Here is a 17,500-nt window from a genome sequence, read left to right on the forward strand (position 1 = left end):
TGCCAGTGCTTCCTTTAAGTCCTCCGCTGGAGGGCCTTCATCCCCAGAGGGACCAGCGGCCAGCGAGAGATGATGTCATCACATAAGCCCAGTCCCTGGATTCTAGAGCTATTTGTTTTTTTTCTTTTTTCTTTTTTTTTTTTTTTTAAAAAAGGGGGGTGGGGTGGGGGGTTAAAAAATTCATTCTGCAGACTTAAAGGCAGCCCAGTGAAATGAAAATAGAACTGAAATGGTTCAGAGGACAAAACAGCACTGCTACGGAGAACATAACGGAAGGCCATCACTGAACGAGAAAGTTGACAGACACTTGAAAAAAGACAGTTCTGAAAGATGAAAAAGAGGGGATGAGTTGTTCAGCAAAGAGGATGTTACAAATAAAGAAAGACAGACAGACAGACAGACAGACAGACAGATAGATAGATAGATAGATAGATAGATAGATAGATAGATAGATCCGCACAGCTGCTGCCCGTTAACACAAGTAGTGTTGAGTGACACAGATAGTGTTCAGTGAACTGTGGTTTTTGTGGTTATGAGACGTTATGAATCCCTGCAGTGCATAAAGGAAGTGTTGACAATGAAACCAAACCAACATCCTCACACCTAAAACGGCAATGAAACCGAACCAACGTCCTCACACCTAAAACGGCAATGAAACCAAACCAACGTCTGTAAACCCTATTCAGACATGAGTGAGATTCAGGTACTGTCACAGCATTTGAAACAATAATCTTCAATCCAACCACATGTCCAAACACTCTGTCTAATGTTACATCCAAACACAGTGTCCAATGTTACATCCAAACACTGTCCAATGTCATGTCCAAACACTGTCCAATGTCATGTCCAAACACACTGTCCAATGTCATGTCCAAATACTGTCCAATGTTACATCCAAACACTCTGTCCAATGTCATGTCCAAACACTGTCCAATGTCATGTCCAAATACTGTCCAATGTCATGTCCAAATACTGTCCAATGTTACATCCAAACACACTGTCCAATGTCATGTCCAAACACACTGTCCAATGTTACATCCAAACACACTGTCCAATGTCATGTCCAAATACTGTCCAATGTTACATCCAAAGACTCTGTCCAATGTCATGTCCAAACACACTGTCCAATGTCATGTCCAAACACAGTGTCCAATGTCATGTCCAAACACACTGTCCAATGTTACATCCAAACACACTGTCCAATGTCGTGTCCAAACACACTGTCCAATGAAATGTCCAAACACACTGTCCAATGTTACATCCAAACACACTGTCCAATGAAATGTCCAAACACACTGTCCAATGTCACATCCAAACACACTGTCCAATGTCATGTCCAAACACACTGTCCAATGTCATGTCCAAACACACTGTCCAATGAAATGTCCAAACACACTGTCCAATGTTACATCCAAACACACTGTCCAATGTTACATCCAAACACAGTGTCCAATGTCATGTCCAAACACACTGTCCAATGTCATGTCCAAACACATTCTCCAACGTTATGTCCAAACCAGAAAAACATGGCAAACATTTTACCAGCATGGCGCTACATCTACATCAGTAATCTCTCATGCATAACTTTGAGTATCTTTGAGTAACTACGCCAACACTGGCAATAAGACCACGTTCAGTAACCTCTGAAATGACAGGTAAAAATGGAAAAGCAAAGAGGCAAAGACGGAAGGCAAATCGCTCTTGCTTATAATTACTGTTACATACTCACACACACACACTCACACAAACACACACAACCGCACACTCTCACACACACAAACACACACACGTCTCAACATAATGACACAGGTCTCCTGTCTCAGTGTCTCTAAACATGCAAAGTACTAAACAGAGTAAGCTGCCCATTAACAAGCACTTATTACTACCCACTGACTGAGTCACTTATTATCGCTCACTGACTGAGTCACTTATTACTACCCACTGACTGAGTCACTTATTATCGCTCACTGACTGAGTCACTTATTACTGCCCACTGACGGAGTCACTTATTACTGCTCACTGACTGAGTCACTTATTACTGCCCACTGACCGAGTCACTTATTACTACCCACTGACTGAGTCACTTATTACTGCCCACTGACTGAGTCACTTATTACTACCCACTGACGGAGTCACTTATTACTACCCACTGACGGAGTCACTTATTACTACCCACTGACTGAGTCACTTATTACTGCTCACTGACTGAGTCACTTATTACTGCCCACTGACTGAGTCACTTATTACTGCCCACTGACTGAGTCACTTATTACTGCTCACTGACTGAGTCACTTATTACTGCTCACTGACTGAGTCACTTATTACTGCTCACTGACTGAGTCACTTATTACTGCCCACTGACTGAGTCACTTATTACTGCTCACTGACTGAGTCACTTATTACTACCCACTGACTGAGTCACTTATTATCGCTCACTGACTGAGTCACTTATTACTGCCCACTGACGGAGTCACTTATTACTGCTCACTGACTGAGTCACTTATTACTGCCCACTGACCGAGTCACTTATTACTGCCCACTGCCTGAGTCACTTATTACTGCCCACTGACTGAGTCACTTATTACTGCCCACTGACTGAGTCACTTATTACTGCCCACTGACTGAGTCACTTATTACTGCTCACTGACTGAGTCACTTATTACTACCCACTGACGGAGTCACTTATTACTGCCCACTGACTGAGTCACTTATTACTGCCCACTGACTGAGTCACTTATTACTGCTCACTGACTGAGTCACTTATTACTACCCACTGACTGAGTCACTTATTACTGCTCACTGACTGAGTCACTTTTTACCAGACAGACATGCAGCCAGACAGACTTGCAGACAGACACACAGACAAGCAGCCATGCAGACAGGCAGACAGACAGACAGACAGACAGACATGCAGACAGACAGACTCACTGTACCTGGTCTTAAGAGCATCCCTGCATTTTACCCATCTGCCAAACCTGTCTCAGACTCACTCTCTCTCAGACAGAGTCTCTAACCAGGGCCAACGCGTGGAGCTCTGAGAGTCTGATTGCTGAAGGAAAGACTGGAAGACACTGTCTCTCTCTCGCTCTCTACATTAAAGGCTGTTCTGCTAGTTCCTCTGAAACGTACTCTGTTCTCCTCTGTGATGCTGCTCTCCTGTTCCTGTGTTTCAGTTTTAATGCCCTGCTCTTGTTATCCCCCTCCGTAATGTTGTTTTAATGTTTGTGTCTGTTTCGTTTGTCTGTAGCATCCTTCAGTCAAGTCCCCAAAAATGCTCCTTATCACCACACAGCATCACTGTTCTGTCTCACATAAGGGCACTTCACCAGGAAAATGAGAATGAAAAACCAAAAACCATTCACAGGTGCTTTTTGGGAGGAGAGGTTAAACTGATCCCAGGTCAGTGTCAGGTGTCAGTGTGAGCTCTCAGGACGACACTAGTCGTAAACCAGAGTCTGTCACCAGTCCCTGACCCCATGGCCAGTTATCAGTCCCCCTTTACATTCACTATGAGAGCTTCATCACACACTTAACACTTTCAGTCAGGATTTTCATTCACTACCATAAAATTAAATTAATGGCCGGGGGGGGGGGGGGGGGGGTGGATTCACCATACAGAGTTTTTGTGATTAACCCAATGTAGTTCAGTTCATCTACCATTAAACTCCGGCCTTTTGAGTGATCTTCCTCCTGTTCCTCATCCTGTCCCCCTGCCACATTACCAACGAAACGATAATGTCAGAGACAGACGCATGGACAAGCAATTATATCCTCACTCCTCTGGAAATCGAACGTTAAACATTTTAACTTAACCTGGCAACCAGCCTTGCCAGACATGCGATTTTTATCGAATTTGTACGATAATTTTGCCCTCTGTATGATGTACGATCCATAATGCCAAAAGTCCCATAATGTAAGATCATTTGATTATTTTGTGACACTTAGCATCAGTAGTTGTAATCAGTCTAGGGTTAGGCTCTCTCATTTTAATTCATTTCCCGACACAATCAGGACAGTAAAATATGGATCTTATGTCTGTGTCTACACATCTCCTCTCACACTCCTTCCAGCCAATCATTCTTGTTGTGATCATTCTTGATGTGATGATGAACACACGAGCACAAATGTTGTTAACTTAACCATTAATCAGATCCTCTTTACAAATCAGAAGTTTGGGGAATTTTATACTGACTGCAGTAACTTACGGGCCAGTGCTGTATTTACCCAGTGAAATGCAGTTATCGTTGTAATAGCACAAGTTAAATGAGTTGGTTAAATGAGCGCCCGTTCATATGAAGAGAGTTTGCACTAGATATAGCTTACTGCTGCATCCACGTGAAAACGGCGGAAAAAAATTAGATAGAGTGCTGAAGATGAGGACAGGAGAGAGGCAAAGTCTGTCTTTAAACAATGTGGCTTGTAGGCAGTGTCAAAAAGTCGTTCATCTCAGTCAATAAGCGTTTTCTGAAATTACACGTTTACACGTATTTGTTCTCTTGGTTATGACTCACATACAATAATTTCCCTCAAAATACAATAATTTTAAGCCTCTGGTACGATACTTTAACATTTCCCATCTGGCAACACTGTTGGCAACTCATATCATGGCTACTCTCTGAAGAAGATAAAGAATTGATTTGTAAAGTTTAGCTTTAACACAACTGAAAGTAAAAAGCACTGCCAACAATGTGGGTGCAAAATCGGTGGGTAAAATTCCTCAGACCTCAAGAGGCATTTGAAGACACCCCACCAAGAAACATATGATAAAAAAAAGGTAGACTATAGAAAAAAATCAACTTAAAGGCCTGACTCTGTTAGCTAGAAGCAGACCACTATGTTTTCTTGCTCACTTGACTTGGTAACGTTAATTGTGCATACCGATAGCAAGCCTAAGAATATCTGTGTCCTTGATGAAATCACTGTTATCATTTAATTTTAAATAAATGCAAACTGGCGAAAATGTGACAAATGCCTTTGACTAAAATTTCACTAAAACTTGTCTAGTTTTCTTTGACTAAAACTAGACTAAAACTAATAATGATCAAATGAATAAACTACGACAAAAATGAATATGTATTTTAGTCAAAAGACTAAAACTAAGACTAAATCAAAATCACCTGCCAAAATTAACACTGCACACACACACACACACACACACACACACACGCACGCGCGCACACACACACACACACACACACACACACATCCTGTGTGTTTCTCCTGTCAGTTGGTGCTCTGGGTAGTTTAAACCCCCTCGGATCTAACCCTGGTGTGTGTGTTTGTGTGTGTGTGTGTCTGTGTGTGTGTGTGTCTGTGTGTGTGTGTGTGTGTGTGTGTGTGTGTGTGTGTGTGTGTCTGTGTGTGTGTGTGTGTCTGTGTGTGTGTGTGTGTGCGCGTGCGTGCGATGTTTGAGGTGTGTAATAGTAAGCTTCATAGTTGTATTCTGACTGCTATAAAACTGACATGTCCTGTCACACTTTGCACATTTACTCATTACTAAACACAAATCTAACTGTCACCCCCCAATCTCTCCCTCTCTTTCTCTCTCCCCCTCTCTTTCTCTCTCCCTCTCTCTTTCTCTCTCCTTCTCTCTCCCTCTCTCTCTTTCTCTCTCTTTCTCTGTCTCCGTGTCAACCCCAGCAGAAGTTAAATCTGGTGTGTGTGTGGTCTGACCCATGCCTCTTGCCCCAGACTCTCAACACCACAGACAAAATCCTTCCTGCAAAACCACCATCTCCAAAGCAAACTGGTCCCTGTATATCCACTCTGTCTCAGACACACACACACACACACACACTGTGTCTTATCTCCACCTACCAGCTACCTCCACCACATCAGAGGTCTGAAGCCCTGGGGCAGGTTTGGGCCATTTTAAGAATCTTCAACCTGACACTTCATTTTTCGGACTAATTAACTGTCATTCGCTGAGTTCCCTCTTTAATCTGATGTGATTACATTAACTATGTATGTGGATATCATCTTACGTACTGTAACCTATCAGATATCACACACGTTTTTATAAGCAAAGCATGCGTAATAATATCATATGTAATTATGTATTTATTACACACAGTCTGAGGGTGTAACTCTACACACCACACCTACCACATCTCATTGTCAGTAAACCAGAGGATGCAGGTAACAGATAACTCTGTCCACAGCCATTAGGAGTAAAACAACCTGACCTTGGGTTCCACTACACTCAAATGATAAACCGTCTAATAATTCAAAGGGAGATGCTCACAACACAAAACAGAGAGATTGGCTCCGTGCTGACGCTCCACCTCTCTAGCCAAAATCTTGGCTGGGACGGGCCACAGATCGGCCAGGCCTGAGAGTGAGGAGGTGGTTCTCTCCTCTCTGCTCCACTGGACCTCTACTGGTTTTGTTTATAATCACTACAGTATGCCTGATGCCTGGTACATATTAGCGAACTCAGGTAAGTTTGTGTGAGATCCAAGGGCCGAAAATTGTTTGCAGGTTTGCAGGTGTTAACTCTGAGAGTGTTTTAATTGTTTCACTCTGGACCAGTGTTACACTAACTCTGAGAGAGTTGTTCCAGTCTGTAAGTGTGGGACAATATGAACACACTTGGAGTTAGATTAACACAGGTCAGAGTTACATTAACACTAATTAGTTTCCTGTGTGTACTTCCCTAACTTTGCGACCTGAGTCTCTCTCTCGCTCTCTTTCTCTCTCTCTCTCTCTGTCTTTCTCTCTGTCTCTCTCTCTCTCTCTCTCTCTCTTTCTCTGTCTTTCTCTCTGGAGATCTTCCTGTCAGATCAGCTCCATCAGTAAAATGCTGTTGTGAAGCTGTATCGCCATAGGCTGGGTAATTTTAGGAGATATGCCATCTCCGAAGTTAAAAAGAACAGTCCAATAGGTGAAAAGAACAGTCTCTCCAGTACGGTATTTCATCATCCCATATTTTGGAAAATGAAGTCACCCTCACTGGAATAATCCACTGGTTTAGATAAATCCTCTCTCTCTCTTTCTCTCTCTCTCTCTCTCTCTCTCTCTCTCAGTGGGTTGAACTCTGCTCTGTCTGTGTGACTGATCTGTTCTGACAGATGTTTCCTCTGAGAGTCTGAGAGGTACATTAAGACGATGTGACAGACACACCACCCTGCCACCATCACACAGGAGAGTGGGCGTGGCCAGACTTGTCACCCTGTCACTGTCACACAGGAGAGTGGGCGTGGCCAGGCCTTGCTCTGACAACTGCTCAATGACATGAGCCATGCATACAGAGATGCTAACTGTCACTAAAACACATGCACTCAAAACACAAACAAATGTTTACATTCTGTTCTCTCATAAAATGCACAGACAACCTAAACAACTCTGACTGGATGGATCAAAACGAAAAACCACTCGGCACGAGTTCGGTAACAACACTGGTGAAAAATGTGAGACAAGGTTTAAGGTTTTCATCCAAACTCCACATTAATCTTTCAAAACATCTCACGTAAATTTCACTGCTGCAACTCTGGATGTAAGGAGTCTTCTTTAAACTTTGACTTCTCGACAAGGAGACAATGCTCGAAACAGTAAACAGAGCGAGAGAGAGAAAGAGAGACAGCGAGAGAGAGAGAGAGAGAGACAGCGAGAGACAGCGAGAGAGAGAGAGACCATAAACCTATGGTTTCATATTCCACGACTTTCAGAGTTAAACCTATGATTTTATATTCCACGACTTCCACAGTTAAAAATACCAGTTCCTCTGAACGCTCTGACAGTTTGTAGTCAGTGAGGGTTATTTCAGACCTAGTTCTAGTCTAGCTGCACAAAACCAATACCTGTCCCTCGGTCACTCACCCAGCACACTGCACTGGCAGCGATGACATGGCGAGAAAAGCCACCATTTGTGGCACGTCTGAGAGAGATACAGGCCTTACCGCTTGGGCCTCTGGGCACAACGGAGTCTGAATCCTCCTCAAAAAAATGTTACAAACCCTGACGGGGCGCCTGGCACGCCATAAATATCAAATAAGAGAGACACAGCCCTGCCTGGCTGGCTGGGACACATCGAGGCTGAAGTGTAGGCTGGAGGAAGGACAGGGTTCTCATTTCAAAATGGGTTTTTTCGTTGTTGGTGTTGTTTTTTTTTATAGACTTGGACGTTTGAAGTATTTTAGAGTAGGTGAGCTGTTTGCCCTGTGTATGTGTAGTTGCTCCCACTCTTTGCCTTCGTGTTCTCTCGTGGTGAGAGCCGAATAAACCGGACCAGGGAGAACACGGTGATAAAAAGCACTGCCCTGTGGAACTCCACACCAGGACCCAGAGGGTCAGTGGACCGAACCCCCGGGACGTTGGGTCCCTGCGATGTTGACTCAGCGTCTGAGGGCTACTGGTTCTGACGTCTCTGCTCTCCATCTGGCTGCTGTCCCAGTGGTCTAAAACCAGACACTTATACCCATGGCAATGAAAAAGTGCAAGGATACACACAAAAAAAAATGATTTACTGCTGGAATTTGGCAGTTTTACAGGGTCATGCTTTTATGGTTCTGTTTTTCTGGCAGCTTGTGTGGCTAGGTAAACAGGTAAATACACAGTAAGGAAACGGAACAGTTTACTGTTCCATGGAAAGACAATGTGACTGTGTTGTATGTCCCCTGGACCATTATTACTATAGAGAGCCAGAATGCGCCTGATTTTTTCCTTTTTTTTTTGTTTTGTTTTTGTCTTCATTTTTGTTTACAGAACCCCATAAAGACAGAACATTTTTCAACGCACACATTGCATCTTCATCAATAATGTATTAGCAACTTTGATGTCTGATAATGTGCTATAAATTCCACGTTTTCCTGTGAGGAGGCTAAACTCATCCAGCCTGGACAGACTGAGAACAGAGATGGTTCTTCATATCAGAGAGTATGAGTGAAGAGGATGATTTCAGGAATCTGATCTACGTCTGGCATAATTCAGCTGAAAGACCTCGATACTTCCACGCTCAAACCAAGAGACTACGACTTTATCATTTTAGAGTGAACTGCTATACCTGCGAGAGATTACAATTCGGATATTAAATCCAAGATTATTATTACATATCACATTCTGTATAAGGGTTTTATACGACGTGCTTGTTTTTATTCTGCGTCACTTGCTGTATGTGTACTTTGTGTGTGTGTGTTCATGCGAGTAAGTCAGTAAGTGAGTGAGTGAGTGAAGGAGTGAAACCACTGAAAAGATGTTCTGTTATTGTTCCGTATTTCTAAATGAACGCACTAATGAGCGACTGTTCGTATTCGGTCATCACTTGAAGTGAGCCGTAATGAGTTTTTCCCCTGCTAGCTTGACTGAAGAGGTTTTCTTTGGTGTTAACAGGATGAAAGCGTAGAGAGCGGGCACACGCGGGGATGAAAATGAGCTGCACGCGCGGCGGATGCTGATGCAGAGAAGCGTGCACTAATTGCGTTCTCCAGCGTTACGTTACAAAACCGTCCTGCTCTCCACACTTTTCTCATCGGCCTCGTCAGTAGCACTTAGTAAATGTCACCTCCCCACGACAGCAGCTCATAACTGCCTGTTTTCAAGCATTTCACCGAAAGATGCATAAAGTGGCACGTTTTTAAGGCCACGATTTCTGAATTTCAGCAGAATAAAACAGAAAGTGTAACCCCGCGGACACATACTAGCAACAGCAAAACTGGTAGATTATAACGCAGTAAATCCCGAATATGACACATTAATGTAACATCTAGATGTGAGACTTATACATACCGAGCAGTAGTAGTTTCACCTCCCTGGCCGCCTTTTCTCCATCTTCTCTGAGATTTTTATCAATCATTTTCGACCTCTCGGCGGCCGCTTTGTCCTCCGCACTCACAGTACAGCCCATTTCGCTGAAGTGGACGAGCGCACTTGCGAACTGGCGATAGTTTTACTCCCCCAATCCTGCAACCAACTCAGCGTTTCCACAATAAAGCGCGTGAACCCTCTCTCCCTTGACCGTGGTCAAAGACGGACACACGGTTAACGTAAAAAACTAGCAAAGTGAAACGTAACTGAAGGCAAATACGGTCAACTTCAATCAGACAGAAGTTTGATTTATGAAATCCCTGTAGATTTGACAGCCCATCAATCAAATTTCCATCGTGTGTCCGTACAAGAGCCCAGAAAATATCAGCTAGGCAATTTGACACAAATAAAAAGTTACTGGGACTGAATATCAAAACTGATCAAAAATTAATAATGGTCTTTGCCAAGACAATTCGAAAGCCCTTTGCAGTCACACGTGCAGTTATTTTTTTTGCGTTGTAGACTTCTAGCGCGCACGTCTCAAAGACAGACAGCCTTGGCTGGCATGTGAAGTGTGAATGGCATTCCACTGACACCGAAGCCAACGTCTTCGTGTGAAGTGATCCGTCCCAATGGAGAAATCACTAGACCAGAATACAGCTGTCAAACGACAGTCTTTTTCTGGCGCCCTTATCTTTGTTCTTTAAAACAATATCTTCGAATTCCACGCGCCGTCCTGCAGGTGACGATTTGTCATATTGCATGAAATTCAAAGCTTTACCGTTGCCACACCCGGAGAGGCAGCGAACTTAAGCGGAATGAGGAGAACGCACGACGCTGAATTTTTCAACGCTAAGAACCACCTATCAGCCTCGAGTGTGAATGCCGAGCTACCTTTGAATTATGGGAAATGAAGTACAGTGGCGATAGGTTGTTTGACATGCTGGATGATCTAAACATGGTTTCTGTAGCGTTTTTAAAGACCCGCGTTGATGTGACTTTAAGTGTAAGGACTATATATAGGAATTAAAACGACAGTGAGGAGGACGGAGGCCTACTGCTGCAGAAGAATAACTGTAAACAATTCGTAATGTCTTTGATTTACACTTTCTGTAAATCGTCTAAAAATACTCCCGCAAAATAATTAGATGATCATGTTTACGGTACCGTGGCTGGTGTCTGGTGTGTGAGCGTGAAGAACTTTACAATTTCATATCTGGTGCAGTGCCAAACAGTTAAACAGTTATTGGTAATTTAAATTTTTCTGTTTAACCATATACTGTGGGCATTCATCCAGGTAGTGATTAAAAGACATCCGATTTTGGAAGATGAAATCTGTTCGACCGTCTGAGAACGCTTGAAAAACTTGTGCTTTGAAATTATGGCGCCACCATGTGCCGAAAATGTGTCATTACTGTCACAGATACTGGACCGCAAATTAGCAAAGCCTCATGACAGTCCGCATCTTTCTTTTACGGTGTGAAAGTGAACACTCGCCGGCTCCCAGTGTGCACATGTTCAGCACAAGGTTTGGGTCACTGCGTCCGCCTGACATGTCAGAAAGTTGTGACAACCTTTGAACTGACAGCTCACACACGCCGCGGCAGTCCCCAGAGACCAAACAAAGCAACAGGTAGACCAAGTTCACAGCAATGAGGTTCAACTCAAGTTCAAACAATGGCATGTCAATATACCTGTATTTTCGCGGTTTTTTTCTTTTCCTTTCTTTTCTTTTCTTTTCTTTTTTTTAATCTTATCTGACGAATGTACCAGGTGGGTCTGCTGCTGTCATTCATATTTTAATACTGTTCGTGGCAAAACAAAAGGTAAGTAATAGCTCATGGAGTTTTAAACAGAGGACCAAACGGAGACTTGTGTAAAAACTACATTATTTCCTTTATTGTCAAACTAAAACAGTTCCTGCTATTTACACTATACAAGCTGGATATGCATGAGAAAAATGGGAGATTTGCTATACACATGATATATATGTCAATTACGTAAGCCAACATCTCATAAACAACACATTCTTTACTTATTATAAATCGAATGCAACAGACAAGAATTTACAAAACAAAAAAAAAAACAAATGTAGGAACAGTCGTTTGTGAACGTGCACAAACTGATTTCATGGACAAATGCTGAACCATCATTCACAGTGAATTCTGGGGGACAGTCTGAACTGAAGGAGACTACGTAAGGTTAATCAAGACTACACACATGAACAGAGGCCTCCGCTGGCGTCAGCCGACTGATCCCAGTGACACTGAGTCTCTCGTAATGTTCTGTTGCTCCCCCTAAGAGAGACGTTGTCGCCTCCTTCACTGTATTCTCTTCGGAACATTCTAGAATGAGCGTAAGCCACGAGGGAGTCTCAGGGGAAACAGGAGGGAACTCTCAGCAGGTAGGAACTGTGTGTGTGTGTGTGTGTGTGTGTGTGTTAATCACAAAAGCCTTACTGCTGAGATGACAGCACGACAGTGATTTCTGATCTTCAGTGATCTTAACAGTGTGGTGTTACAGGACACGATGAGGTGAGTCAAAGCGGCGAAAAGCCTGTTCGTCATCGACTTTCACCGAACGCAAACTCCTGCGTCGCAGACACCAAAGGTACCACATGGCCAACATCCACGGTCTTCCCAGGCCTCGGAGAGACTGTCAGTGTGTGAGAGTGAATCACTGCTCTGAGATCGTTTGAAACCAGGTCAAAAGTGAAGCTGTGATAAGCTGTTTTGTTTTGTTTTGTTTTTTCTGGCCTGGGTTCAAATGCTTAAACACACAAGGACTGGCTAAACCCTCAGTGTAAACTGATAACAACTGAATTCTACATTTAAAAATCTGTATTTTCAGAGGTCATACAGACTGTGTGTGGTTCAGCACAGGGCTTGACAGCCATGAAATCAACTTGTGTTTACACCTATTCAACACTCGGTTTTCTCTGTTTCTGACTGTTTAGTCCCTCAGTGTGGAAGATACGGCCGTTTTAGTGGCATAGTGAGAAAGCCGAACATTTGAACACTAATTTAGCCTTCATTTTTTATAGCATTATATACACATCAATATTTCAAATTAAGATTCAGTCACTCAAAATAAATTAAGGTTCAGTCACTAAAATAATAAACATTCTTGTCATGTCTTATACCGAAACAACATTAAAATTATTATTTGTTTAAATACATTTAAATATGACTGAAGCAAATGTGCAGATTTTGGCTTCAGGGAAGTGATTTCAGCAAGAGAGAGAGAGAGAGAGAGAGAGAGAGAGAGAACGCTTGATGATGAGGGAGAGACTGGCATTCTGTCTGTGGGCGTCATGCTTTGGTTTGATTGGCTGATCCTAATGTCAGTGTGGCATACGCTTTGGTTTGATTGGCTAATCCTAATGTCAGTGTGGTGTGTGCTGTGGTGACAGAGGGCAGCACTGGAGGACAGATGTTGAACTTTAACTAGGTCAGAGAGTGTTACTTATTAAAAAAAGCAGTGCCTTCAGCATTATTATCCATGTAACAGATGTAAACTAAACAGTTTTGCACCCTTCCGGGGTGGAGGGTGGGGGGGGGGGGGGGTGTATGAGAGGTTTGGATATTGCATCACCAAAAACACCAATAAAACCACAGACAGACTGCCTCCATCAGCTGTGATCCCAGCTTGGAAACTACTGAATTACTGAAATGGGATTTATCCCAGGTCATATTTTTTTCTGGGTTTTTTTCTATTCTTTCTGTGTCTCTGAACAAATCGTATTAAGGGAGACAGACAGAGAAAGAGAGAAGTGGGTTCATTCTGGCCACACAGCTAAAACTCTACAAGCAGCGATTGACGTCATCAGTGTTGTGTCAGCAGACTCTACTGAAACGTTTTGGGAACATTTCCGAGATGTTGTCAGAACGTTCCCCGCTGGCTAACAGCTCAGTACAAAGCCCCTCTCTCTCTAAAGTCACGGTAAGAGTTACACCAGTACCTTGCCAAATCTTAAACACATCAGACGATCTTATCCCAGTACAGTATGATCAAACAACACAGACTGTTCACACAGTGAACAGTGAATATAACTCCACCACATACCGTTCGATTCATTACTATTCTTTTCAGACGTCTCTTCTGATTTAGACTTTACAAACGCTTACGGGAACTACCACAGTAATCAAACAGTAAACTGCGTCAAACCAGCAAAAGCCCTGACCACACCACTGGTTTCCATAGCAATTAATATCGAATCCATCCACCACAAGACTGGCGGAGGAAAGCACACTTATGAACGTCTAGTTAGACGGCATAGTCAGACATAAAACCGACTTTTTTAGAGCACCTGTCAAACAATGCCTTCTGTTTCAAGAAAAAAAAATTTAACTCCTGCTCAGTAATGCGTGAAAGTCTTTGAAATTTGTCTTTAAAACAATAAAATACTGTGTCAAGTTTCAAGGAGGATAAAGTTCATATCAAGATCACTTTATCTGTAGTATACTGATTGGTAATCACGCTTGTCAACTTCTTCACCACTTAAAACAACACGTATGCAAACAGCGTGTGAAATGTATCTGAAAAATATGTGATTACAAAGTTCAATACTGTCAGCTTCAGTTTACTTTAAAGTAAACTGTGAGAGAAAACAAAATCAAATAATGTGAACATTTATAATTATCTCTGTATTTCAGGGATCCTTTTAACAGCTCTCTACTGCCTCCTACTGCCAACAGTTGCAAAAACAAATCAGAAACCCCAATGTTCTGTCACTCACTGTCTCCCAGCGATTTCATGTTATTTTTTCTCTCATGAAAGACAGCACGGACGTATATACTACACACATCTGTCACATGACCACTGAGGAGTTAGGCAGTGTCTGGCTTAGGTTGAACAATGATGTTGTGATGATATAAAACACGATGAAGAGAGCATTCAAAATCAGCAACTATAGCCTCTTAAGGACTTTTAAGAACCACACCTGGCGCTGGTGCTAAGAGTTGTGAACCTGTCTCCAGATAAACATGAGATATTTCACTCATATGTCAGTGAATTTTCAGCTTAGCTTACAGCTAAAGGTAGTCCTTGATTAGGAATAACTTTTGGCAAACATACTAGAGAGCATTAAGTCTCTTCGTGTAATTATGGGATGTTCCCTTCTCTCATAACTACTGTCATTTTTTACCCTCACACAGGCAGCAGCGCAACTACACAGCACTTTAACGTTCATCTCGCTACAGATTTTATACGATACACAGAACAACACGACAGTCTGTGTAAATATTTTTTAAAAAAAGACCTGATGAGAGAGAGAGAAAAAAAACAAAAACAAAACAAAACAAAAAATATGTTATGAGAGATATGCCTCCCCCGCCTATGGCACCTGTCCTCTCTGACTCTGACTCTGACTCTGACTCTTTCTCCGACTCCGACTCCTACTCTGACTCTTTCTCCGACTCCGACTCTGACTCTTTCTCCGACTCCGACTCCGACTCTGACTCTTTCTCCGACTCCGACTCTGCACTACAGAGCTGGCTGTAGTTCCCAATAGTCACACAGGGTCAGAGGTCAGGGTTAAAGTTCGTGGATAGGGAGAAGATACATTAAAAAAAAAAAAAAAAAGGTAAGAAGAGAAGAACAAGCCAGCTTGAGTCTCTACAGCGTTTTTCTTTGACGGATCAGTGAGGATGTACTATCCCTGTCCTTATCATAAAACAGCCCTGCTCAACCTCAGCATCACATTAAACACCACGCCACACTCATCTGCAAATAATCCAAACATGTATTACTTCCAATCATTACTGCCCAGAAAGGCTCCCCTTTTTGACTGATATATATATATATATATATATATATATATATATATATATATATATATATATATATTTTTTTTTTTTTTTTTTTTTTTTAAATATTCTGCAGTAATAGTGTGGCAATGTATTTCAGATCTTGCATTTTGAGCGATGCTTTGCATTTCTATAATTCCAGACCCTGTGGTTCCTTTCAGAGGTAGTCCATCTTCCACAACATACAGCTCAAAATACAAACAAAAAAACATTTAAAAAAATATTCATAAATCCCCTGACCCCAAACCATCAACTCTATGTCCCCAACTCCTCTCCCAAATATCAGCAGTCTGCCCCCTAGTGGCCACCCCCAGGATATCCGCCGCCTGTTGTCCAATCAATGATGATGAAGCTTAGACTCATTATCATAAACAGTACTCCCAGAACTGAGAAACAGGCAGCCTGTGAGAGAGAAAGAGAGAGAGAGAGAGAGAGAGAGAGGGGTGGGGGTCAAGCACTGAGTTAGCCTGTAGCCTTCGACACATTTTCATTCTGTTTTGAGCACAAGAACAAACAGGCATACGTTAGTTTCCATCTGAGCAAAAACTAAAGGACCAAGTCTCCAGAGAGCTCCCGTGTGGGTTTTGTCCATAAATCCTGAGCTAATATCTAATGTTTGACACACAGTTTCAAAGCAGAGAGGCCATCTCTGTGAACTAAAGCAGAAAAGGCAATTCAGTGTCTTTTATTCTCAGGATCATTCACTCTGGTATGAAGTTAGGACCAGCGTTAATTTCAGAGAGTGAAAAGACATTTGATCCATTTAATGTAAATGAGTAATCAATCACACATTTTTTACGATCACAGAAAGAGACAGAGAGAAGGAGAGGTGACTGGACCATAACCCTGAGACGTTAGCTAGCTTTGCTGTCGGAGTACAACTGCAGCAAGGGATTATGGGCAATTCTCTCACCACAACTTTGGGGGTGGAGTTCATGGGTTCTTCGTCTTTGGGAACGATGCGGATGTAGAAGATGGCGGGGAAAATGAAAATGAGGCACGGGGCAGACGTAGCACCTGCAGGAGGAAGAGGAGGAAGAGGAGGAGGAGGAGGAGATGTATGAATGAAGACGTGAGAAAACAGGGGCGTTATTTCCTCCAATCAAATAATCCCACGAGGAAAAGAAACAAACTAAAAAACTTTAATCATACGTTTCTCAAAAACGTATTTAAGCATCGACACTGCATGTAGTCTATGAAGCTGTCTCCCTTGAATCTGTTTATTTATATCGTTTAAATCATATTAATACAATACACACTGGGATTGTATTTTAACCATGTGCCACATCACTGTTAGGCACAGTTTCTCTCTCGTTCATTTAGGCTCCGTCCGAGCGAAAAAGGACACTAACTTCTGTCAGTGAGAATATCTGTCAGCTCACTGACCTCAAACAATCTCTTAAAGGCAGTCTACAATCATGCAGATCCACGGAGAGCAAGAGAAAAATCAGTTAAACCAGCAAACATGATCTTTGGCATGTGTCGATTATCTTTGAGATTTTTATGCTGAGATGACCGTCTCTCTTCAGCCAACACCCCCCCCCCCCCCCCCCTTGGCTCCATTACGCCTTTACGTTTACCTTCAGTACCCTCGAATCATGTATCTTAAAGGGCAACGTGGATACGCCAGCTAAAAATATTTACATAACCTTTCTCTTTTATCTATTCTGACAAACACGTGTCACGTTTCAGGTCCTTTTAGAGAATTTTCAAGGCCGGCGGTCGGTGAACGTTACAGTCACTGCCCCGAAACTATTTCCAGAAAAGACGTTGTTTAACAGGGCTAGTGGCTGGCGTATCCAGACGGAAAACAGATGCAAGGCGTCTATTCTGTTACAAGCATTTGAGCATATGAGTTTTAGAGCTGCCTTTTTTAAAAATTTTCACACATTAATCTGTGAGTGAACATTTCATCATTCTTTTTTTAATCTGAACTCAGCTGCTGGGTGTCC

General features: G+C 42.5%; 2 protein-coding genes across 2 annotated transcripts in view; both read right to left on the reverse strand.

Annotated features, from left to right (window-relative positions):
• gnai2b (guanine nucleotide binding protein (G protein), alpha inhibiting activity polypeptide 2b) overlaps positions 1–10,485 on the reverse strand; it is a 61,934-nt gene extending 51,449 nt beyond the window's left edge. Inside the window, exon 1 of the mRNA XM_030776190.1 lies at positions 9,724–10,485. Coding sequence (XP_030632050.1) covers positions 9,724–9,841 — 118 coding nt within the window. The 5' untranslated portion in view covers positions 9,842–10,485. The remainder of the gene's footprint in view (positions 1–9,723) is intronic.
• Positions 10,486–15,611: 5,126 nt separating this feature from the next.
• The window catches only part of slc38a3b (solute carrier family 38 member 3b), a 29,838-nt gene continuing 27,949 nt past the window's right edge, over positions 15,612–17,500 (reverse strand). Inside the window, exons 16-17 of the mRNA XM_030776555.1 lie at positions 16,462–16,565; positions 15,612–15,950 (exon numbers count right to left, since the gene is read on the reverse strand). Coding sequence (XP_030632415.1) covers positions 15,846–15,950; positions 16,462–16,565 — 209 coding nt within the window. The 3' untranslated portion in view covers positions 15,612–15,845. The remainder of the gene's footprint in view (positions 15,951–16,461; positions 16,566–17,500) is intronic.

Source organism: Chanos chanos, chromosome 6 (genome assembly GCF_902362185.1).
Source record: "Chanos chanos chromosome 6, fChaCha1.1, whole genome shotgun sequence".
NCBI classification, from domain to species: Eukaryota; Metazoa; Chordata; class Actinopteri; order Gonorynchiformes; family Chanidae; genus Chanos; species Chanos chanos.